This window comes from Myripristis murdjan, chromosome 9 (genome assembly GCF_902150065.1).
Source record: "Myripristis murdjan chromosome 9, fMyrMur1.1, whole genome shotgun sequence".
Lineage (NCBI taxonomy): Eukaryota > Metazoa > Chordata > Actinopteri > Holocentriformes > Holocentridae > Myripristis > Myripristis murdjan.
The window spans coordinates 3,158,513-3,182,794 of record NC_043988.1 but is presented as its reverse complement, the minus strand read 5'-3'; the positions used below and the strand labels follow the sequence as shown (position 1 = coordinate 3,182,794).

Here is a 24,282-nt window from a genome sequence, read left to right as displayed (position 1 = left end):
TCCTTATGTAGTTTAAGATCTATCTTAGAGCTTGAACCTAAATAGAGTGACGGAACTGTGAAGTTACTTGGGTGTTATACAGCTCGAGTCCACATGGTGGTGAAATCTCCTCATTAGCTGCCCTGTGCTCCCCTGGGCTGTTTATCCACAGTGCTGGATTTCCATCTCTCCATTCACCTCCCAAAATAAGACTTTTAGCATCTAAACTAGTGTGAGCAAAGCAGATTATTACAGTTAAAAAGTGTGCAGGCCTGCAGGAGAAGGGAAGGGGATGGTCATAAACCAAAACAAGGAATTTAAAATCAAACTCATTTTAAACACAACACAAAAGGGGTTAATAAAGGCAATAAAGGAACAGTTCTTTCACATGACAGGTGAAAAAATGAAAATTCCATTAAGATCTAGTGAAGGGACCTCGTCTCAATTTTGTGACCTGTGACATCTGGCATTTTTTCTTACTGATTAAAAAGTATGGCTCTTCCACGCAAATAAACACATGCCCATATATGCAAACTGGAAGTGGAAATAGAAATTCCCACTAAATAGAAAGTTCTGCCAAGAATATACAAGATAATGCCTTGCATCATGACATGTCTGAGGTTGCCTCATCTTCTCTCTGGTCTTGCACCTTTAACACACTTAGTCAGTTACCCAAGTGTTGGACTTTCCCTTTCTATTTTCCATCCTGTCGCTCCTTTCAGTTTCACATCCTATTTCCATGAAATCCTCCCTGCCATGGGGAATGTAGAGGCAGAAGGAAGATGTGAGCTGAGTCAGCACATGAATCAGATCAGGCTTCTACAAACCATAATGGTGAAATCTGCTGCACTTCTCCCAAGAGTCGTCCTTACTGTGGCTTTACTGTCGAACCACTTCCCCACCACACAAGGTGCTGTTGCAGAGGAGCTGGTGTCTCTGTCCATATTTTTGGACTGTTCTTGCAGAGGATCCTACTTTAAATCAGTTGCATTTCCTTGAGAGGTTGTTCTGAAAGGACACAGACAGTTATATATGAAAGTGAAACTTTGATGAAAAACTAAACTATATGACTTTTCTGTTTAATATTGAGCAGTTTTTTGCTTCATAAAAATAATTCCAATCATAATTACTTTAGTTATAAAGTCTAATGAAAAATACATGAAAAGCTACATGAATCTGATGCAGGTGCAGGGAAAAAGTATCAACTCAGAAACAGAAACAGTACAATATCCAATCACTAGCATGCAACGTGTTTGTTTTTCCTTAATCAATATCTGTTATCACCCTGGGCAAAGGTATCTATGAATCATCCCTCACTTTATACACAGTTGTTCTGAAAATGAAACATTGTTGTGTTTGTAGCAGACTAAAGGGATAGTTCACCCATTTTGAAAAATGTTATATTATTTCCCCCACGACCCCCAATAATAATATATCAATATTAATATTGCTTTCAAAAACGAAAATGCACATAACACTACTGTGTGCACATTGACAGTTTTGCACAAATTACTTTTCATAACTGTGTTTGTCCTGTTATCAGCATTAAGACAGATCCAGTAATGTCTGCATCAACTCTATCACTCTGTGCCAAAAAAAAAATAAATAAATAAAAAGCAGTAGCAGCCACAGAGACAGAAGCAGATTGCCTGAGATCTCTCATTTTCTTCAATGAAATAGCTACCTAAGGCTAGCTTGCTAGGCTAATTTTTTTTAAATAGTTCACAGACAGACAAGATAGTTCTAAGGTCTTATTCCAACAAGAACAGGAACACAATTTTTGCTAAAAGCAATATTCTGAAGTAGGCCGTCCTAAAGAGCTTTCTGTGACTGTGAGGAAGTTCCCCATGTTAAGCAGGGTTTGCTTCCCTTTTTCCAAAATAATTCTTTTTTCACTGGAAGCTTCACCCTACTTCTTGATATTTCATTAAGCCACATCATTTTAACTATTTTTTCAAGTTAACTGGCCAAGGCTGATATGCATTGACCTTTACAAATCATTCCTGTCTTGATAATGAGCTTCAAATCACAGAGGAAACTGCAGCACTGTCGTCAGAGCTGCTGTTTGTTGCTCAGTCACTTTCAACTGCCGCTGAACAGGAAAATGACAACTGCACTGGTTGCAAACCAGCAAAGACACTTGGGTTGCGTTTGGCATTGTTTTGTGTCGGGTGTAAGATAGGGCCCAAGATCTTATTTGTCCCTGGTCTCTGTGGTTTCATTTGGTACAGGCATCACAGAGCAACTAGGTTGGTGAACATGAGAGTTTTGTGTGCAGTTTTCTGTTGTCACCTTACAGGATTTCTGAGTATTGAAGGCCTAAATCCCTATAATTTCCCTATAGTTTCCATAAAGCAAAACAGGATGCTCACATCAATGTGTAAATCTTGCTCACCTAAGACAACTGAATATTAGTCATTTGAGGAAGCTAAGCAGACAAAAGCAAATCAACTCTCAGTCTTCTTCAGGGTCTGACAAACACATAATTAACTGGAATTATCTACCTGCCATGGGTGAAATGGCACCCGAGGCTGGTATATACTTGTAGGTCTGCTTACTTGCCTTGTTCATAGAAAAAATAATTATTTTGTTGTTGTTGTTGTTGTTTGTTGTTGTTGTCTGCATCACCTGAAGATTAATATCAAGCAAGACTTTCAGGATTTTGTCTCTAAATGGACTTGTGTTTCTGCTCGGTCTCTGTCTGTCTACCTTTTGTGTTTGTCAAACCACAGGCAGTACTTGGTTGGGCTCTTCTCCTGCAGCAGAAGGGAAGCACTCAGGTTCATTCAGTTAGCTCACGTTTTGACTTCAGTTACCTACAGCTTGTTTCAGCCTAAGACAGAGTCATTCCGGGAAATCCAGTTGAGCCTTCTGGTGTAAAGAGGAAGGAGGAGAGTGAAAGCACTCTGTTGTTTGGACAGCAGCCAGCATGTGTGTGGGGGGGCGTTTTTCAGTGTATAAAAGAGAGAACAAACTCAGTGCAGAGCATTGCTACCCCAGCGGCTCAGACTGAACACTGAAGACACAGCAGAGTCCCAGGCAGCATCAGTCCACAGCCGGCACAATGAAGTCAGCGCTCATCGCCCTCCTGGCCTGCCTGCTTGTCCTCTGTGCACAAGGTAAGGAGGCGTTTACTTCATTCATACAGAGCAGCAGCGCAGCTTTCCACTTCACATCAACTTTAGGAGAGCGTTGGCTCATATTGTTACCTGGGTGTGATATCAGTCCACATGCTGCTAAAACACTTGTGTTTTGTCCTTTGTGCTCCTCTGCTGCTCATCCACAACACTGTTTTATCTCTCCATTCACTTCCATAGCAGAACAGCTCCCTAAATTACTCCTTTAGTGCATAAATGAGTGTCCAGGGAACTAGACAACCCAACACGCTGCCAAAGTTCAATTCTGTGTGTCACATCAAACTCACTCGTCTTTCCTGCCATGTATCTGGTCCAAGTTGCCCTGAGGGTGCTGTGTTGTGAAATACCTTCCAATGCTGTGACTGTACAGATGACGAACAAGCTGACTTAGTGTGTGTGTGCTTTGTGTGTTCTGTGCAGACTGCAGTTTTAGATCTTCCTCCAGAGCGGCTCTGTAGAACTAAAACAGTGAATTCTCCTGTCAAATGCTCCGTTCTGACTTCATAACTTTCCCTAACAATCATCTGTCCTTATTCCACACAGGGCAAAGGCAACCTAAAACTAAATGCAGATGTCTGGATGGTGCCATCGATCATATCAACCCAAAACTCATCACGGATTGTCAGGGATACGACTCAAGTCCTTTCTGTCCAAAGGCGGAGCTTATGTGAGTAAATTAGCCAAACTCAGTGAAAACTGTCAACATGTCATTGTCATTCTTTTCTTGGGCTGCGCTCTGTCCTCTGGCTCTAACACTGTTCTTCTCCTCTTCTCCAGTGTTGTGACAAAGCATACCAGGAAATGTGTGAATCCAGAGTCCCCATTTGGCAAGCGGATCTTTCAGAGATGTAAGGACAGGTAAGAGGAGCCTGGCTGTGCTGCCACTGCAGATGACAGATGACACATTCACCTGAAAGCTGACAGTCTCTAAGACAACATGTGTTTTATTGCATCTCCATTGCTTTGAGGTAACAGTGCATTTGCATCTCTTGATTCAGGGTCAATGGTGTGAGCCCCAACACTCCCAGCCAGCCAGCAGCAGTGACCGTGACCTCATCAGCCGCCCCCACAACATCTAAACTGTAGCTCTGTGGGAGAACAATCACCTCAGCCTTTGCACTGAAGACGGGATTACGCCACTGAAGGACTTTTCATCAGGAGAAGCAACATTTCCAAAGTCTTGTAGCAAGTGGATTACACTGTCCACAACATTTTCCATGGCCAGTTTGGTTCTCTTCACTGAAAAATTCCATGTACATATCTAGTAAATAATTTGTATATTTGTATATTTATATAATCTGTGAAGTGTTGGTCTGACTTTTTTTTATCTGACGAGTTTCCTATTTTCTAAACAATAAAACATACTTGTTTGTACCTTTGGGTGCATGGTTTTTTCCTGGCTGTCTGATCCATTCATACAAAGACAGAGATGCACCGTTCGCTCCATCCTCACCAACAAAGATGTTGTAGAATGTTCCTGTTTGTCCAAAATTGGTGTCTGTTCCGACACTGGTGGGAAATATTCATACAGGAAGGGGCCAATCCAAAATTCAGAATGGAATTCAAGTGTCTTTAAACATAAATAAGCGAGTGCTGAATACACAGAAAACTGCAGTGAACAACAATAGCTGAACCTCTTCACCACTTCCACCACAGGATACTTCAAAAAAACAACACACACATTTATGCTGCATTTCAGAGATGTCACAGTTCAAATATTGGCCTCCTTCCTATTTGACAACATGCAAACAGGATCCTTCAAGTCTGAATTCCAAGTGGGAAACTTGAAACTTGGGCAAGATTCATCAACCTTGAGTTTGACACCCAGTGATCATGTCATGTCAACATGGTAGCTTCATTCACTGTCAGTTTGTTCTCCAAGTGAGCTTACATTGTCATTTCCATTTTGAATTGTTTGATGACTACAAGTAATTAAAAGGCCTGTCATTTCTGCAGTTGACAGGCTACAAGTGAAGGGAAGCGAGGAGACATGTATACGCTCACTTCCCTTTGAATGTGGAAGTAAGCTGGCAGCAGCGTTCTGAATTAGCTGAAGAATAAAGTGCATTACAATAGTCACGCTTTGAATAGATAAAAGCATAGCTGACTTTCTCAAAGTCTGTAAATAAAAGAGATGATTTGATCTTGGTAATTTGTCTTAGCTCAGTAGTACTGCAGAGACCAGGAGGGGAAGTCACACTGATTTCTGACTTGGATTCATTCAGCGGTAGAATTTTTTATTACATCATCACTTAATATCAGACAGGCAAGACATAATAGAAGAGAAATCAGAAGCCGCATGTCATCTGCATAACAGTGAGATTCAGTTTTGTGTCTGCAGGTGATTTGCTCCAATAAGAGCATGAAATACAGAATAGTAGGGGACCTCAGACACAACCTTGGGGGCCCCCACATGCGAGTGAGGCACAAGAAGAGGTTCCACCGATCTGAACAGAGAAGGACCGGTTTGTCAAATAGGACATGAGCCATTCCAGTGCCACGTCACTGATGCCAACAACAGTTTTAAGAAGGTAAAGATATTGTGGTCCACTGTGTCAAAAGATCAAGACCAAGAGGAATTCAAACTGAATTATAGCTGCTGTGCAGCAATGGTCGGGGCCTGGCAATTTTAGGCAAATTTAGGCAATTCTGAGCAACAATTAGAGAATAGGAAGATGAAAAGAAAGGTGGCGTTCTTATGAGAGATAGATAGATAGATACTTTATTCATCCCACAGGAATTTTGCATTTTGCATCAGTTGAGGCTTGAATTCACAATTTCTGGCATGAAGGACAAGGCTTTATCTCACTGAGATAATTGGCAAGTGTCACTTCATGTGGGGCTTCACAAATTGACTAAGCCAGTCACATGATAGCAGCCGCCTATGGGTTAGGGTTAGTTCAAACCACTGTACAAAAATCAGTCAAGACAAAAATCTGAAAATACACATATTGCATCTAGATAGCATGGAGATGTTGGTAATTTGTTTTTAACAATGATTGATTTGCTCCATAAGTGAAAAACTGATGTTTAAGTGTAAAGTGTACAAAGGTTTATTCGGTATTGGGGCTACATTTTGATGAAAGTTGCAAAGCTGTAGCACATATGGTTGATTCATTATAAATTTTCAAAGTTTTGAAATTTAGAGGCTCGCTGTAGTGCCACCATCAGGACTATTGGCTTGTGTTGGCAGCTGAGGAAATCTGGCACGGGACTGGACTTTTGTGCAAAGTTTGGTGAGTTTTTGCACATGGGAATGTTGCACAAGCTGAGGCTTGAATTCACAATCTTCGACTCAGAGGACTGGCCTCTATCTCACTGAACTAAAATTTCACATGTAGCTTCACAAATGGACTAAACCAATCACTGACATGCAGGACAGCAGGCATCCATGCATGGAAAGGCAGATTTTAAACAGCTATCAAAAATTCAGTTATTAAGACAAAAATCTGAAAATACACATATTGCATCCAGACAGCATGGAGATGTTGATCATTTGTTTTTAACAATGATTGATTTGCTCCATAAGTGAAAAACTGATGTTTAAAAATGCCATTTTTGCATTGACTCCAATTGTTCACATGAGAGCTAAATTCTAAATTCTGTAAAAAATTGAATTTTCAAGATAAAATTCTGAAATTTGCCACACATCATCTACCATGACTCCAAAATTTTGTGGATTTTTTTTTTTCATGAACATTGAAGATTTATTTACCAAGAATTTGCAAGTGTATGTTTACAGTACTGTTTACAGTCAAACATTCTGATGCACTATAGGTTCAATTTCTGATAAATCAAAAATCTGTGTGGATCGTTTGTGTAGGACAGTGTAGGACAGTTTTTAAAAAAAAAAAAAAAAAATAGACTGATGGATTTCATCATTTGTAATAGGTTTAAGTGTACAAAAGTTTCTTCAGTACTGGGGCTACATTTTGGTGAAAGTTGTAAAGCTGTAGTACATAAGGTTGATTTGTTACGAATTTTCAAAATTTTGAAATTTAGAGGCTTGCTATAGCGCCACCATCAGGACTGTTGGCTTGTGTTTGCAGCTGAGGTCATCTGGCATGGGACTGGACCTTTGTGCAACATTTGTGATTTTTCGCCAATGGGAAGGAGGACTTCCTCGGAAGAAAGAAAGAAAGAAAGAAAAAAAGAACACACAGGAATACAAGAGGGACCTGGCAGCTTCGGCTGCCTGGCCAGTGGCCAGAGAACAGCTGACAACGAATAAAGTATTTGGACCATCTGAATTTGCAGAAAATCATCAGCCCCTCATATTCTGAAGAAGGCCGTCTTATAGAGGATTTTCTGACTGAAAGGCCGAGTCGAGGTTAACAACACACTTCCCCATGAATCACTTGGCTCTGCTTCCCCTTCTCCAAAAGAAGCGTGTTTTCACTGGAAGCTGTATTCAGCTGACCTCATCATAGTTCATTCACACACAAAAAAAAAAAAGAAGAACTATTTTGTTTTTCAAGTCAAGTGGTCAAGACTGATTTGAACTCTAGGTACAACTTTTCTGAAGATATTAATGTCCATTTAGTTATTTAATTTGATTCAGTATTTGTCTTATCTTTTTCAAGGTGATTTTCATTCATTTCAAATATCTAATTCTAATAATTATATATTAAGTTTTGATATATTTACTTGACAAATGTTTTGTTTTTAGGGATTTTTGTGGTTCTTTTCTTTACATTTTTAAAAATACTTTTCTGGTCATTTTATGAAGTTTTTTGTTGTTATTTGTGTGTGTTATTTTAAATGTGTGGTAGTTTTTGTGTATGGATGTTGCAGCTTTGGGTTGAGCATCTTCATGCTGCTTCCTGTCCACAGCCCTCCAACCACAGTGTGTCACTGTCTGCTGGACCTCACACACTTCTGGATTCTGGCACCTTCTTTATCTTCAGCATTGGTCTGAACACAATCAGCCTTTTTCGGAGGACAATATCCAGCCATCTGAACAGCTGGCATCAGAAAGTGAGGCTACAGCAGAGAGGAGTATCTCATCCCTCACATCTCAGACTCTGCACATTCAGGGATGGACCCTTCTCCGTCTGCAGGAAGTGACGGATCAAAACCAAACCGTGGTTTTCCAGAAAAGTCCCGTTGATGCTGTTCATTTGACTCTGTTTAGCCCAGTTTTAGTGCTCTGTGTGGCCCCTGGAGGTGGAAACACGTGTTGAAGGTGGAATGTGTCCCAACACACACTGACTCCTCTCTTACTCAGCTAAGACACCTGGGACTGAATCATCTGTGGTCTGCAAGTCCTGGAGGAGTACGTCTAATTAGCTGCCTCTCACTTCAGAACCGGCCTACTGCTTACAGTGAGAGTGTCAGCTAAACACCTCAAATTCCAAAGAAATCCCATCAGAAAAGGTGTGTGTGTAGGTATGGAGGAATGAGCACATGCAGTTCTCTGGCATGCAGCCAATTCCCAGTGGTGTGACACATGGCCAGGCAGGAGGGAATTTCCCGTCAGAGGAAAAGACCATCTGAAAGTGAAACTAACAACTGGTCCCACTCAGCCATGACAAATATTTCAAAAGAATAATTCTACTTACACAACACTAAGACAATTTACTTTGTAGATTTGGCTCAGATTAATGTTTTAGGAATTACAGAACATTCTTTGATAGGTGAGGTTTTTTCCTTGAGTGTCACCTTCACTTGTGTTTCTGCTCGGTCTCTGTCTGTCTACCTTTTGTGTTTGTCAAACCACAGGCAGTACTTGGTTGGGCTCTTCTCCTGCAGCAGAAGGGAAGCACTCAGGTTCATTCAGTTTGCTCACGTTTTGACTTCAGTTACCTACAGCTTGTTTCAGCCTAAGACAGAGTCATTCCGGGAAATCCAGTTGAGCCTTCTGGTGTAAAGAGGAAGGAGGAGAGTGAAAGCACTCTGTTGTTTGGACAGCAGCCAGCATGTGTGTGTGGGGGCGTTTTTCAGTGTATAAAAGAGAGAACAAACTCGGTGCAGAGCATTGCTACCCCAGCGGCTCAGACTGAACACTGAAGACACAGCAGAGTCCCAGGCAGCATCAGTCCACAGCCGGCACAATGAAGTCAGCACTCATCGCCCTCCTGGCCTGCCTGCTTGTCCTCTGTGCACAAGGTAAGGAGGCGTTTACTTCATTCATACAGAGCAGCAGCGCAGCTTTCCACTTCACATCAACTTTAGGAGAGCGTTGGCTCATATTGTTACCTGGGTGTGATATCAGTCCACATGCTGCTAAAACACTTGTGTTTTGTCCTTTGTGCTCCTCTGCTGCTCATCCACAACATTGTTTTATCTCTCCATTCACTTCCATAGCAGAACAGCTCCCTAAATTACACCTTTAGTGCATAAATGAGTGTCCAGGGAACTAGACAACCCAACACGCTGCCAAAGTTCAATTCTGTGTGTCACATCAAACTCACTCGTCACTTCCTGCCATGTATCTGGTCCAAGTTGCCCTGAGGGTGCTGTGTTGTGAAATACCTTCCAATGCTGTGACTGTACAGATGACGAACAAGCTGACTTAGTGTGTGTGTGCTTTGTGTGTTCTGTGCAGACTGCAGTTTTAGATCTTCCTCCAGAGCAGCTCTGTAGAACTAAAACAGTGAATTCTCCTGTCAAATGCTCCGTTCTGACTTCATAACTTTCCCTAACAATCATCTGTCCTTATTCCACACAGGGCAAAGGCAACCTAAAACTAAATGCAAATGTCTGGATGGTGCCATCGATCATATCAACCCAAAACTCATCACGGATTGTCAGGGATACGACTCAAGTCCTTTCTGTCCAAAGGCGGAGCTTATGTGAGTAAATTAGCCAAACTCAGTGAAAACTGTTGACATGTCATTGTCATTCTTTTCTTGGGCTGCGCTCTGTCCTCTGGCTCTAACACTGTTCTTCTCCTCTTCTCCAGTGTTGTGACAAAGCATACCAGGAAATGTGTGAATCCAGAGTCCCCATTTGGCAAGCGGATCTTTCAGAGATGTAAGGACAGGTAAGAGGAGCCTGGCTGTGCTGCCACTGCAGATGACAGATGACACATTCACCTGAAAGCTGACAGTCTCTAAGACAACATGTGTTTTATTGCATCTCCATTGCTTTGAGGTAACAGTGCATTTGCATCTCTTGATTCAGGGTCAATGGTGTGAGCCCCAACATTCCCAGCCAGCCAGCAGCAGTGACCGTGACCTCATCAGCCGCCCCCACAACATCTAAGCTGTAGCTCTGTGGGAGAACAATCACCTCAGCCTTTGCACTGAAGACTGGATTACGCCACTGAAGGACTTTTCATCAGGAGAAGCAACATTTCCAAAGTCTTGTAGCAAGTGGATTACACTGTCCACAACATTTTCCATGGCCAGTTTGGTTCTCTTCACTGAAAAATTCCATGTACATATCTAGTAAATAATTTGTATATTTGTATATTTATATAATCTGTGAAGTGTTGGTCTGACTTTTTTTATCTGACTAGTTTCCTATTTTCTAAACAATAAAACATACTTGTTTGTACCTTTGGGTGCATGGTTTTTTCCTGGCTGTCTGATCCATTCATACAAAGACAGAGATGCACCGTTCGCTCCATCCTCACCAACAAAGATGTTGTAGAATGTTCCTGTTTGTCCAAAATTGGTGTCTGTTCCGACACTGGTGGGAAATATTCATACAGGAAGGGGCCAATCCAAAATTCAGAATGGAATTCAAGTGTCTTTAAACATAAATAAGCGAGTGCTGAATACACAGAAAACTGCAGTGAACAACAATAGCTGAACCTCTTCACCACTTCCACCACAGGATACTTCAAAAAAACAACACACACATTTATGCTGCATTTCAGAGATGTCACAGTTCAAATATTGGCCTCCTTCCTATTTGACAACATGCAAACAGGATCCTTCAAGTCTGAATTCCAAGTGGGAAACTTGAAACTTGGGCAAGATTCATCAACCTTGAGTTTGACACCCAGTGATCATGTCATGTCAACATGGTAGCTTCATTCACTGTCAGTTTGTTCTCCAAGTGAGCTTACATTGTCATTTCCATTTTGAATTATTTGATGACTACAAGTAATTAAAAGGCCTGTCATTTCTGCAGTTGACAGGCTACAAGTGAAGGGAAGCGAGGAGACATGTATACGCTCACTTCCCTTTGAATGTGGAAGTAAGCTGGCAGCAGCGTTCTGAATTCGCTGAAGAATAAAGTGCATTACAATAGTCACGCTTTGAATAGATAAAAGCATAGCTGACTTTCTCAAAGTCTGTAAATAAAAGAGATGATTTGATCTTGGTAATTTGCCTTAGCTCAGTGGTACTGCAGAGACCAGGAGGGGAAGTCACACTGATTTCTGACTTGGATTCATTCAGCAGTAGAATTTTTTATTACATCATCACTTAATATCAGACAGGAAAGAAATAATAGAAGAGAAATCAGAAGCCGCATGTCATCTGCATAACAGTGAGATTCAGTTTTGTGTCTGCAGGTGATTTGCTCCAATGAGAGCATGAAATACAGAATAGTAGGGGACCTCAGACACAACCTTGGGGGCCCCCACATGCGAGTGAGGCACAAGAAGAGGTTCCACCGATCTGAACAGAGAAGGACCGGTTTGTCAAATAGGACATGAGCCATTCCAGTGCCACGTCACTGATGCCAACAACAGTTTTAAGAAGGTAAAGATATTGTGGTCCACTGTGTCAAAAGATCAAGACCAAGAGGAATTCAAACTGAATTATAGCTGCTGTGCAGCAATGGTCGGGGCCTGGCAATTTTAGGCAAATTTAGGCAATTATGAGCAACAAGTAGAGAATAGGAAGATGAAAAGAAAGGTGGCGTTCTTATGAGAGATAGATAGATAGATACTTTATTCATCCCACAGGAATTTTGCATTTTGCATCAGTTGAGGCTTGAATTCACAATTTCTGGCATGAAGGACAAGGCTTTATCTCACTGAGCTAATTGGCAAGTGTCACTTCATGTGGGGCTTCACAAATTGACTAAGCCAGTCACATGATAGCAGCCGCCTATGCATTTCAAACCACTGTACAAAAATCAGTCAAGACAAAAATCTGAAAATACACATATTGCATCTAGACAGCATGGAGATGTTGGTAATTTGTTTTTAACAATGATTGATTTGCTCCATAAGTGAAAAACTGATGTTTAAGTGTAAAGTGTACAAAGGTTTCTTCGGTATTGGGGCTACATTTTGATGAAAGTTGCAAAGCTGTAGCACATATGGTTGATTCATTATAAATTTTCAAAGTTTTGAAATTTAGAGGCTCGCTGTAGTGCCACCATCAGGACTATTGGCTTGTGTTGGCAGCTGAGGAAATCTGGCACGGGACTGGACTTTTGTGCAAAGTTTGGTGAGTTTTCGCACATGGGAATGTTGCACAAGCTGAGGCTTGAACTCACAATCTTCGACTCAGAGGACTGGCTTCTATCTCACTGAACTAAAATTTCACCTGTAGCTTCACAAATGGACTAAACCAATCACTGACGTGCAGGACAGCAGGCATCCATGCGTGGAAAGGCAGATTTTAAACAGCTGTCAAAAATTCAGTTATTAAGACAGAAATCTGAAAATACACATATTGCATCTAGACAGCATGGAGATGTTGATCATTTGTTTTTAACAATGATTGATTTGCTCCATAAGTGAAAAACTGATGTTTAAAAATGCCATTTTTGCATTGACTCCAATTGTTCACATGAGAGCTAAATTCAAAATTCTGTAAAAAATTGAATTTTCGAGATAAAATTCTGAAATTTGCCACACATCATCTACCGTGACTCCAAAATTTGGTGGATTTTTTTTCATGAACATTGAAGATTTATTTACCAAGAATTTGCAAGTGTATGTTTATTGTACCGTTTACAGTCAAACATTCTGATGCACTATAGGTTCAATTTCTGATAAATCAAAAATCTGTGTGGATCGTTTGTGTAGGACAGTCTGAAGATGCTCTGTAGCAAGTTTGGTGTCAATTGAGCAAAGATTGTGGGAGGCAATAGGTTTAAGAAGTTTTACAGTTTTTGAAAAAAAATAGAGTGATGGATTTCATCATTTGCAATAGGTTTAAGTGTACAAAAGTTTCTTCAGTATTGGGGCTACATTTTGGGGAAAGTTGCAAAGCTGTAGTACATAATGTTGATTTGTTACGAATTTTCAAAATTTTGAAATTTAGAGGCTTGCTATAGCGCCACCATCAGGACTATTGGCTTGAGTTTGCATCTGAGGAAATCTGGCATGGGACTGGACCTTTGTGCAACATTTGGTGATTTTTCACCCATGGGAAGGAGGACTTCCTCGGAAGAAAGAAAGAAAGAAAGAAAAAAAAATCATCTGCCCCTCATATTCTGAAGAAGGCCGTCTTATAGAGGATTTTCTGACTGAAAGACCGAGTCGAGGTTAACAACACACTTCCCCATGAATCACTTGGCTCTGCTTCCCCTTCTCCAAAAGAAGCCTGTTTCACTGGAAGCTGTATTCAGCTGACCTCATCATATTTCATTCACACACACACACAAAAAAAAAAAAAGAAATATTTTGTTTTTCAAGTCAAGTGGTCAAGACTGATTTGAACTCTAGGTACAACTTTTCTGAAGATATTAATGTCCATTTAGTTATTTAATTTGATTCAGTAATTGTCTTATCTTTTTCAAGGTGATTTTCATTCATTTTAAATATCTAATTCTAATAATTATATATTTAGTTTTGATATATTTACTGGACAAATGTTTTGTTTTTAGGGATTTTTGTTGTTCTTTTCTTTACATTTTTAAAAATACTTTTCTGGTCATTTTATGAAGTTTTTTGTTGTTATTTGTGTGTGTTATTTTAAATGTGTGGTAGTTTTTGTGTATGGATGTTGCAGCTTTGGGTTGAGCACCTTCATGCTGCTTCCTGTCCACAGCCCTCCAACCACAGTGTGTCACTGTCTGCTGGACCTCACACACTTCTGGATTCTGGCACCTTCTTTATCTTCAGCATTGGTCTGAACACAATCAGCCTTTTTCGGAGGACAATATCCAGACATCTGAACAGCTGGCATCAGAAAGTGAGGCTACAGCAGAGAGGAGTATCTCATCCCTCACATCTCAGACTCTGCACATTCAGGGATGGACCCTTCTCCGTCTGCAGGAAGTGACGGATCAAAACCAAACCGTGGTTTTCCAGAAAAGTCCCATTGATGCTGTTCATTTGACTCTGTTTATCCCAGTTTTAGTGCTCTGTGTGGCCCCTGGAGGTGGAAACACATGTTGAAGGTGGAATGTGTCCCAACACACACTGACTCCACTCTTACTCAGCTAAGACACCTGGGACTGAATCATCTGTGGTCTGCAAGTCCTGGAGGAGTACGTCTAATTAGCTGCCTCTCACTTCAGAACCGGCCTACTGCTTACAGTGAGAGTGTCAGCTAAACACCTCAAATTCCAAAGAAATCCCATCAGAAAAGGTGTGTGTGTAGGTATGGAGGAATGAGCACATGCAGTTCTCTGGCACGCAGCCAATCCCCAGTGGTGTGACACATGGCCAGGCAGGAGGGAATTTCCCGTCAGAGGAAAAGACCATCTGAAAGTGAAACTGTAACAACTGGCCCCACTCAGCCATGACAAATATTTCAAAAGAATAATTCTACTTACTCAACACTAAGAGGATTTACTTTGTAGATTTGGCTCAGATTAATGTTTTAGGAATTACAGAACATTCTTTGAACGGTGAGGTTTTTTCCTTTAGTGTCACCTTCACTTGTGTTTCTGCTCGGTCTCTGTCTGTCTACCTTTTGTGTTTGTCAAACCACAGGCAGTATTCATTCATTCATTCAGTTTGCTCACGTTTTGACTTCAGTTACCTACAGCTTGTTTCAGCCTAAGACAGAGTCATTCCGGGAAATCCAGTTGAGCCTTCTGGTGTAAAGAGGAAGGAGGAGAGTGAAAGCACTCTGTTGTTTGGACAGCAGCCAGCATGTGTGTGTGGGCGTTTTTCAGTGTATAAAAGAGAGAACAAACTCAGTGCAGAGCATTGCTACCCCAGCGGCTCAGACTGAACACTGAAGACACAGCAGAGTCCCAGGCAGCATCAGTCCACAGCCGGCACAATGAAGTCAGCGCTCATCGCCCTCCTGGCCTGCCTGCTTGTCCTCTGTGCACAAGGTAAGGAGGCGTTTACTTCATTCATACAGAGCAGCAGCGCAGCTTTCCACTTCACATCAACTTTAGGGGAGCGTTGGCTCATATTGTTACCTGGGTGTGATATCAGTCCACATGCTGCTAAAACACTTGTGTTTTGTCCTTTGTGCTCCTCTGGGCTGCTCATCCACAACACTGTTTTATCTCTCCATTCACTTCCATAGCAGAACAGCTCCCTAAATTACTCCTTTAGTGCATAAATGAGTGTCCAGGGAACTAGACAACCCAACACGCTGCCAAAGTTCAATTCTGTGTGTCACATCAAACTCACTCGTCACTTCCTGCCATGTATCTGGTCCAAGTTGCCCTGAGGGTGCTGTGTTGTGAAATACCTTCCAATGCTGTGACTGTACAGATGACTAACAAGCTGACTTAGTGTGTGTGTGCTTTGTGTGTTCTGTGCAGACTGCAGTTTTAGATCTTCCTCCAGAGCGGCTCTGTAGAACTAAAACAGTGAATTCTCCTGTCAAATGCTCTGTTCTGACTTCATAACTTTCCCTAACAATCATCTGTCCTTATTCCACACAGGGCAAAGGCAACCTAAAACTAAATGCAAATGTCTGGATGGTGCCATCGATCATATCAACCCAAAACTCATCACGGATTGTCAGGGATACGACTCAAGTCCTTTCTGTCCAAAGGCAGAGCTTATGTGAGTAAATTAGCCAAACTCAGTGAAAACTGTCAACATGTCATTGTCATTCTTTTCTCGGGCTGCGCTCTGTCCTCTGGCTCTAACACTGTTCTTCTCCTCTTCTCCAGTGTTGTGACAAAGGATACCAAGAAATGTGTGAATCCAGAGTCCCCATTTGGCAAGCGGATCTTTCAGAGATGTAAGGACAGGTAAGAGGAGCCTGGCTGTGCTGCCACTGCAGATGACAGATGACAGATTGACCTGAAAGCTGACAGTCTCTAAGACAACATGTGTTTTATTGCATCTCCATTGCTTTGAGGTAACAGTGCATTTGCATCTCTTGATTCAGGGTCAATGGTGTGAGCCCCAACACTCCCAGCCAGCCAGCAGCAGTGACCGTGACCTCATCAGCCACCCCCACAACATCTAAGCTGTAGCTCTGTGGGAGAACAATCACCTCAGCCTTTGCACTGAAGACGGGATTACGCCACTGAAGGACTTTTCATCAGGAGAAGCAACATTTCCAAAGTCTTGTAGCAAGTGGATTACACTGTCCACAACATTTTCCATGGCCAGTTTGGTTCTCTTCACTGAAAAATTCCATGTACATATCTAGTAAATAATTTGTATATTTGTATATTTATATAATCTGTGAAGTGTTGGTCTGACTTTTTTTATCTGACTACTTTCCTATTTTCTAAACAATAAACCATACTTTTTGTACCTTTGGGTGCATGGTTTTTTCCTGGTTGTCTGATCCATTCATACAAAGACAGAGATGCACCGTTCGCTCCATCCTCACCAACAAAAATGTTGTAGAATGTTCCTGTTTGTCCAAAATTGGTGTCTGATCTGACACTGGTGGGAAATATTCATGCACGAAGGGGCCAATCCAAAATTCAGAATGGAATACAAAAGTGTCTTTAAACATAAATAAGCGAGTGCTGAATACACAGAAAACTGCAGTGAACAACAATAGCTGAACCTCTTCACCACTTCCACCACAGGATATTTCAAAAAAACAACACATGCATTTATGCTGCATTTCAGAGATGTCACAGTTCAAATATTGGCCTCCTTCCTATTTGACAACATGCAAACAGGATCCTTCAAGTCTGAATTCCAAGTGGGAAACTTGAAACTTGGGCAAGATTCATCAACCTTGAGTTTGACACCCATTGATCATGTCATGTCTTCATGGCAGCGTACAGTAGAAACACTGTGCAGTACTAATGGATGTAATATATGAACCTTAGCCAGCTTTGTGCAACCAGCATGAGAAATAGCTTCATTCACTGTCAGTTTGTTCTCAAAAATAAACAAAAATACTGCAAAAATGAGCAAATCGATCAATTTCTTTCCCCAGAAAAATGCAATTAATTGGCTTATAAGTAACCAAAATGTTACTCAAAAACCTATATATGTTCTCAGATATATGTCAAATGCCTCTTTCTCTCTGCTTATCACTATACACCTATAATAAACTCACATCAAATAACACACTTAGGCTGTGTCCGAAATCACTCACTCACTCACTACTCCCTACTCACTATATAGGGAATTCAATGTAGTGGGCTATATAGTGAACTCAATAGCGGAATGCTTTGGACACTACTTCGCTTGTTGTTTGGCGCCGTTAATTACGTCACTGCTGTCGCATAAATAAAACATGATGTAAACACACACACCATGGAGTGGAGTTATGTTTGTCAGTCCCTTTTAACTAATAAATCTGCCTTGTATTTTGTGTCTTGTCACCAAAGCTTCCATCTTTACATTACAAGTACTTTGATCTGTCTTGTTGATGTATGCTGTATAATAAATGGGTCTCTGCGTTGTACTGTTTTTATTAATAACTTTTCCCCACCGCAACTCATGAATTAGTCTCGCGCACACAAAACAAACAGACAAGCTTTTATGTGAGTGTTTAAAGCTGAAGAAATGCCTCCCAACATGAATTTCACAGTTCATCATCACAGTAATTCAACTACTGTTGATAAGGAGGAGGACCAGACTTGCCAGAATTGCCAGGCAGAGAAGACTGAGGCGTTCCGCTCTCGCTTGGCTCAGAAGACATCATCCAATTGTACGTAGAAAGATTAAAATGCTAGACCTGCACATTCTACATAGATTCTGGCACAGATCCGTCAATGATCCATTTATTAGTCAGATTTCTAAGATCCGACTACACCCCCTCCTGGAGTAACTTAGACATTACATAATTTTGTTTCCACATCACATAGCTGTTCTACATGGCTGTCAAATAACCACCACCCACACATTTCATTACACTTACCATTTTTATTACTATTTATTATATACACATTGTTCTCATCTTTATTTACAGCATGGTCAAAGATCACAGTACTGTGTAGTGAACCACCATGTTCCAGTGTTGACCCTCTACTTTGACGGTCAAAGTGACCTGCAGCCAGACTTTGGCCTCTCCAGACCCACACTGACCAACCTGATCCACATCCTCCGCTCCCCGTTTGACCACGGCTGGGGTCATGACCTAGAGGTTCTTGTGTTTGTGTTCTGGTTGGCAAGTGCAACCTCTTACCGAGTTGTTTCCAGGGCATTTGGCATACCACGCTCCACAGTTAACAACATCATCCACAGAGTTTCTGATAAAGTTATCAAGCTCAAAAACCAGGTCATCTCCTTTCCTCCACATGATGAGCTTCACAACATCAGTGCTGGCTTTGAGCATCTGGCAGGATCTTCTGCATTAGACAGGGTTGCAGGTAGCATCGATGGCTGCCACATCAGAATCAAGCCCAAAAGTGCAGATGCCGAGTGCTATTTTAACAGGAAGCTTTTTTATTCAATTCAAATGCAGACAGTGTGTGACCACCAGTGTCAGTTTTTGGATATACAGTGGTGGAAAAAAGTTTTCGGACACCCCATGCATTTGTGAAATATTGCATTAAGAATCACTCTTAGGTCTTCAAGTGCAATTTCTTTTAGTACAGTCACAGCCAAAATACTAAACAAATCCTAAAAAAGCCATTAAAAACTTAAAATGGATTGGTTCCATAAAAATACATAAGAAATTTTCAGTATTGGGTCATTTTGGTACCAGTGATGAAGGTTGTTCTTTTTATTAAAAGATACAATTTTTGTTGCCAAGCTTTGTGTCTATATAAAGCCAGCACATTTGAAAGTTCTTCAGACACAAAAATGGCTAAAACAAGGCACCTAATGCAGGAAACACGCCTCCCGCACTGTATGTGGCCGACTTTTAGATCATGGCTTAAGGTCCTACAAGGCTATCAAGAAGCCCCTGATCAATGAGAGACAGAGGCTAGCCCGGTGTCGTTGGGCCCAGGCACACAAGAACTGGACAGCCAGGAATTGGAAGAAGATTCTGTGGTCAGATGATTCCAGTTTCCAGCTTTATCTTCCTCCTACTAATGTTAGGGTACGCAGAAGGCCAGGCGAAGCCTTATCTCCAGCATGTACAGTACCTACTGTCAAGCATGGTGGAGGCAGTATCATGGTTTGGGGATGCATGAGTGCTGCTGGTGTCATGATAATATTTGAGATTGTGTAAAATTTTAAGGGTGTCCGAAAACTTTTTTCCACCACTGTATTTGTGGGTTACCCTGGTTCAGTCGATGATGCTTGTGTTGTTAAAACTGCTGTGTTTCACCAATTAATCGCCGGGCTGCAAATAGCTGCCTGGTTCTTTTAAACGCCTGGGGTCTGCACCCATTTTGCGCATTAAACGCCCACCCAAATAACCGCAGGGGCGATTATTTGTATTATATTGAAGTAAACCCAAAATAAGGCTATTCACCTTATTTTTGCAGAAGTAAACAGTTAGCCGCACAATAACTGTGCGGCACTCCCGTTTTCTGTCAAAATAAGAGAGCTAGCTAACGTTAGAAAAAAGGGTGTACCGTAATCTTAAATCAACCAACTAACTCTTATTTTGACAGAAAACGGAAGTGTCAGAGGGAACGACTCGCAGCGCAAGTACTTTGCACTATGTTTGTATGTACAGATATGTTTACCTTATGCCTTACAGTACTTTTGTACTAAAAAATATGTTGGACAGTAATTCTCATCACAGTAATGGGCTGGTGCAGGTCTGTGTAAAAATAAATAAAGGCCTGCAGCGAATAGCCACCTGGTTCTTTTAAACGCCTGGGGTCCAAGTTGATTTTGCGTATTAAACGCCCGGGTTATTAATAGGGGAAATACGGTAGCTCCCTCTTTGTGAACAGTTTGTACCCACCTGAAGGCTACTGCATTCTGGGGGGATGGTGGATACCCCTGCTCATTACCCCATCACGCTCATCACCCCTTACAGGGAGCCAGTGAGGAATGCAGTAGAAGCCAGGTTCAACAGACACCATGCCAAGGCCCGGTCAGTCACTGAAAGAGCCTTTGGCATCATTTAGACTAGGTGGCGAGCCATTTTTTTTAAGGCTCTCGAGGTGCACCCAACTTTTGCCGTCAAGGTCATTGCCTGCTGTGCAATCTTGCACAACCTGTGTCGCAGGGATGGGGATATTGTTGAGCCAGTGGAGGAACAACCTGAGCCAGATGATGGAGGTGGAGAGCTTCATCCAGAGCTGCAGTGTGGGGAGCGACTACGCAGTCACATGGCTGCTGCTCCATCAGCACCACGCAACACTCCTCTAGCTCTTCAGGAGCACGACTACAATTAAGGACACATTAAAAATTAAAGTTAATCAACTCAATCCCAGTTAATGTAAATAGTTAGTTTATTATAAATGTGGCCTTAGTATCTGTTCTATGCATCTAAATTACCCAATCCATTGTTAGTAATAGCATAATGTGAAATTGTTAGAATTTTCAATTTGTAAATAGTTGATGTAAATAGTTAATTATAAACACATTCAAATTTACATACATACATACATACATACATATATACATTCATTTTTCAGAAGGTTTTTATTTTGTTTATTTTCACTGATTTCCTTCACATTTTTTCAATAGCTTTTTCAAGTAAACTTATCAATATCTCTTCTCCTTTCCCCTTTCTCTGCTCTCTTCTCCTCCCTCTCAAGAAAATCTAAAATGCGGTCATGATGACGCTGCCTCTTTGATGGCCCTAGCCCTGGCTCCTCCAAGCCTATCTCTGACTCAGATGGCACTGAATCAGGGGAGACTGAAACAGAAGTGTTCTCTGACCAGGCTGAGGCAATGAGGCAGGGAGGCTCACCAGCCCGGACAGGCCCATGTCCTTCAGGACAGCTCTACAAAATGTGCAAAAGTTATTAGTGCACGGTATAATATGTGTGTGTGTGTTTGTGTGTGTGTGTGTGTGTGTGTGTGTGACTGTAAAAGAGTTCATTCTCGATGAGGGCTAGGTGTACAGAGATGACAAGAATTTCAATTGCAAAAAAAAAAACCCTTTTATTTTCTTCTTGCAAGATAAAGCTCAAAAAATAGAAAAAGGAAAATCAACAAACATACATGACATGCTTAATCTGAAGCAAACAGAACTGCTGTCTTTCAGACTATAATTTAGGGCAAAGCTCGCAAGAGCATTGTGCCCCACAGCATCTTCACTCTCCCCTCACTCAAGGCAGACTGATCTTATATCATCTGAACCTGGCCTCCCTTACTGGACCAAACCATCTGTTCTGAAGCACAGGGTAAATGTACAAATTTCACCTACAGTTCAAGCAAAACAAGGAAAACTTTTCCAAAACATACAGAAATAATCTACCTCAACAAGGTAAGCATACTTGATCTTAATAACCAAACATCAATTTGTATTATGAAAACAACATTTTTCAGATTAATGCAAGCTCCCCTGGCTAGTGATAAGTCCTAATGACGTCACCATCCCTATAAATGGAGCTCTACACACCTATGTCACTCTTCTGCTTGTCAGCCCAAGTAACAGGATATGGTAAGTAGGTGTGTTTGTGGATAGATTGCAATAATGTGTTTGAACCTTTTTTGGATGAATAAATGTACAGTATGTTTGAACCAAACCTGAGTGGTGGGCAGGTGAAGCCTCATGAAGCACTGAGGCTTTCCTAACAATTGTGCCGAGAAAGATTCAAAGCTTCAAGGCTTCAGTGACGGTGACATCTGGTGGACAACTGAAGCCATAGCAAGCTCTCAAGAACACGACTGAAGCACTGACACTGTTTGAATCCCATGTCAGCAATAAAAGTTCAGAAAAAACTGCGTGGTCATTCAAGTGTTTTGTTCATTCATACCACATAATGATTACATCGTCATTACACATAAGTACAACTAACATCTTTATTAAAAGGAAAAAAAATATGCAGATGCTCCCACCCATATTGTAAAACACATTCCAGATTAACCAAAAGAATAAATCTAAATGTTAAATGTTGGTTAAGGATTCATTTGAAGCTTTAAGCTTTATTTGAAAACTGTACTAAAAGTCCATAACAGGATCAGAGATCCTGCCTACTTTGCAAATGATCATGGTGTTTGAACTCAGAAACATTGTTTTTTTTTTTTTTTTGTTAACTGTTTTATTCCAGTGAATCCTTCATCCTCAACAATAGAAAAAGGATGACTATCTTTAACTATCATGTCCACCAAGGCCTCATCCAGCTTCTGTTTTCTGGACACTGTGTGGGAGAAAGGTTGCTATATGAACATGATACACAACATCTACAGTAAATAGACACACACATACATATATACAGTATATATACGTATATAATTAGCTTACTGTCAGGATTTCTAGTGTTGACAGGGTCACTGGTTTCTGGGCATGATTGTCATCATGCCTGGCACACAAGTGTCTCAGCATAGATGACGTGTTGTGGCTGTAAGACGACTCTTGTGTACAGAGCAAACACCGCACCTACAAGTAATTGTAATTTTGAAACCCATTTAAAAATGAAAAATACAATTCAATAATGGAAACATAAAATGCAGGCCATAAACTGAATTATACCTTATTTGGTGGTATGAGATCAAAATGATCCCAAACTTTTGAACGTTGCTTACTGCTTGTACTTGCCATGAAAACTGCCAAAATACACCAACTTCACTCTCCAAATTTCTATCTCCTCATAACCCCATTTTGAAGAATAATGATCCATCTTATATAGCTGGTATGGCGCCAAACCACTCAAATCTGTCAAACCTGTCAAGCTGTGATTGGCTCAGAATGCATTGAAACACTATGAGCCAATGAAACGCACTGAAAGACTATGAGCCAATGAAAAGCTTTGAAACATTTTGAAGCAACGAAGTGCGAAGTGATGCAGCGATGACGTTCGAAGCTTCAAAAGTCATTGGTCACGTGCCACTGGTGTTTTGATACAAGCTCCGACACAGCTACTCGAATCACTCTGCTTCAGGAGGAGTGACACAAGCTCCAAAGCCTCGGGATCATTTGCCCATCACTACCAAACCTTTGTTATGTCGTTTTGTAATATGATTTATATGTGCAGAAAGTTTTACTGGTTAAGTTGTAAAGATGTAAACTCCCTGGATACTACGTAGCATACAGTAGCAAACAGGTTGTTTGGACCACATGGTTGAGAAATTAAAGGTGAATATACTGCGACAGAAGAAAAAAGGGTGAATATGGTTGAAAACATGTATAAATTTATATGTTAATCAGAAATAAATGAATACAATGTGTAACTAAGGAAAATGTAGGCATTTGAAAAGGTTAAGTGCGGAAGGCAGGCCCTGTCTTCACCACAGTGACCGATGTTATCGGGTTATACCCGCGGACCTCCATTACATGTGTGTGTGCGTGCCTGTGTAATCAGACTCAGGTACAAGATACAAGACATACAACACAGGGAAAGTCAACACATTACACATAATAAAAGATGATACCAAAGCTAAAAGTTCAAGTAACTCACTCCCATTCAGCAGCGGAGGCAAACCTCTTGCCTGAGAAGAGATTTTCCTTCTCTCTTCTCAGGCGAATCAGCTTGGCCACATTGTCGTCGGTCCCTGAGAAGATTACAATTAATAATCGAAACAATACTTTCTCTACAGGTGTTGTGAAACTAAAATCTGAGTTTACTGGATAAAAACTAGCATATCCGACGTTAGCTTTAAGGTATCTTAACTTTGCTCATTTGTGTTACAGAAGAAAGCCACCGGGCTCACTAGCCATAATTTGTACCGTAATGTACCGTAATTAAACCGTAAAACATCAACAAATACTTACATTATTGCGCGGCTCAGAGTCTGCTAACAAACTTCAGCATATCAACAGCATTAAGTAAAAATGCTTACATTTGTATGAAAGCTTGACTCTCGTCTCTCATCCCTCCGCAATTTTTCCTTCGCGACTGCTTGTCCGCAAAGCATGACGGGATATATTGCCTGGTTAGTGACCATCGGATGTCCACT

The 24,282-nt window shown here is 41.1% G+C and overlaps 3 protein-coding genes across 3 annotated transcripts; all 3 read left to right on the top strand.

Annotated features, from left to right (window-relative positions):
* Nucleotides 1–2,988: 2,988 nt before the first annotated feature.
* LOC115365913 (C-X-C motif chemokine 6-like) lies at nucleotides 2,989–4,202 on the top strand. Its single transcript, XM_030061125.1, has 4 exons — nucleotides 2,989–3,098; nucleotides 3,660–3,783; nucleotides 3,894–3,974; nucleotides 4,115–4,202. The coding sequence occupies exons 1-4, from the start codon at nucleotides 3,044–3,046 to the stop codon at nucleotides 4,200–4,202; spliced, it is 348 nt and encodes a 115-aa protein (XP_029916985.1). The 5' UTR covers nucleotides 2,989–3,043.
* A 4,918-nt stretch (nucleotides 4,203–9,120) lies between these two features.
* On the top strand, nucleotides 9,121–10,367 carry LOC115365844 (C-X-C motif chemokine 6-like). Its single transcript, XM_030061036.1, has 4 exons — nucleotides 9,121–9,224; nucleotides 9,787–9,910; nucleotides 10,021–10,101; nucleotides 10,242–10,367. Exons 1-4 carry the CDS (start codon nucleotides 9,170–9,172, stop codon nucleotides 10,327–10,329), a joined length of 348 nt encoding a protein of 115 aa, XP_029916896.1. The 5' UTR covers nucleotides 9,121–9,169; the 3' UTR covers nucleotides 10,330–10,367.
* A 4,783-nt stretch (nucleotides 10,368–15,150) lies between these two features.
* LOC115365754 (C-X-C motif chemokine 6-like) lies at nucleotides 15,151–16,634 on the top strand. The gene is made up of 4 exons (XM_030060900.1): nucleotides 15,151–15,260; nucleotides 15,825–15,948; nucleotides 16,059–16,139; nucleotides 16,280–16,634. The coding sequence occupies exons 1-4, from the start codon at nucleotides 15,206–15,208 to the stop codon at nucleotides 16,365–16,367; spliced, it is 348 nt and encodes a 115-aa protein (XP_029916760.1). The 5' UTR covers nucleotides 15,151–15,205; the 3' UTR covers nucleotides 16,368–16,634.
* Nucleotides 16,635–24,282: the final 7,648 nt, after the last annotated feature.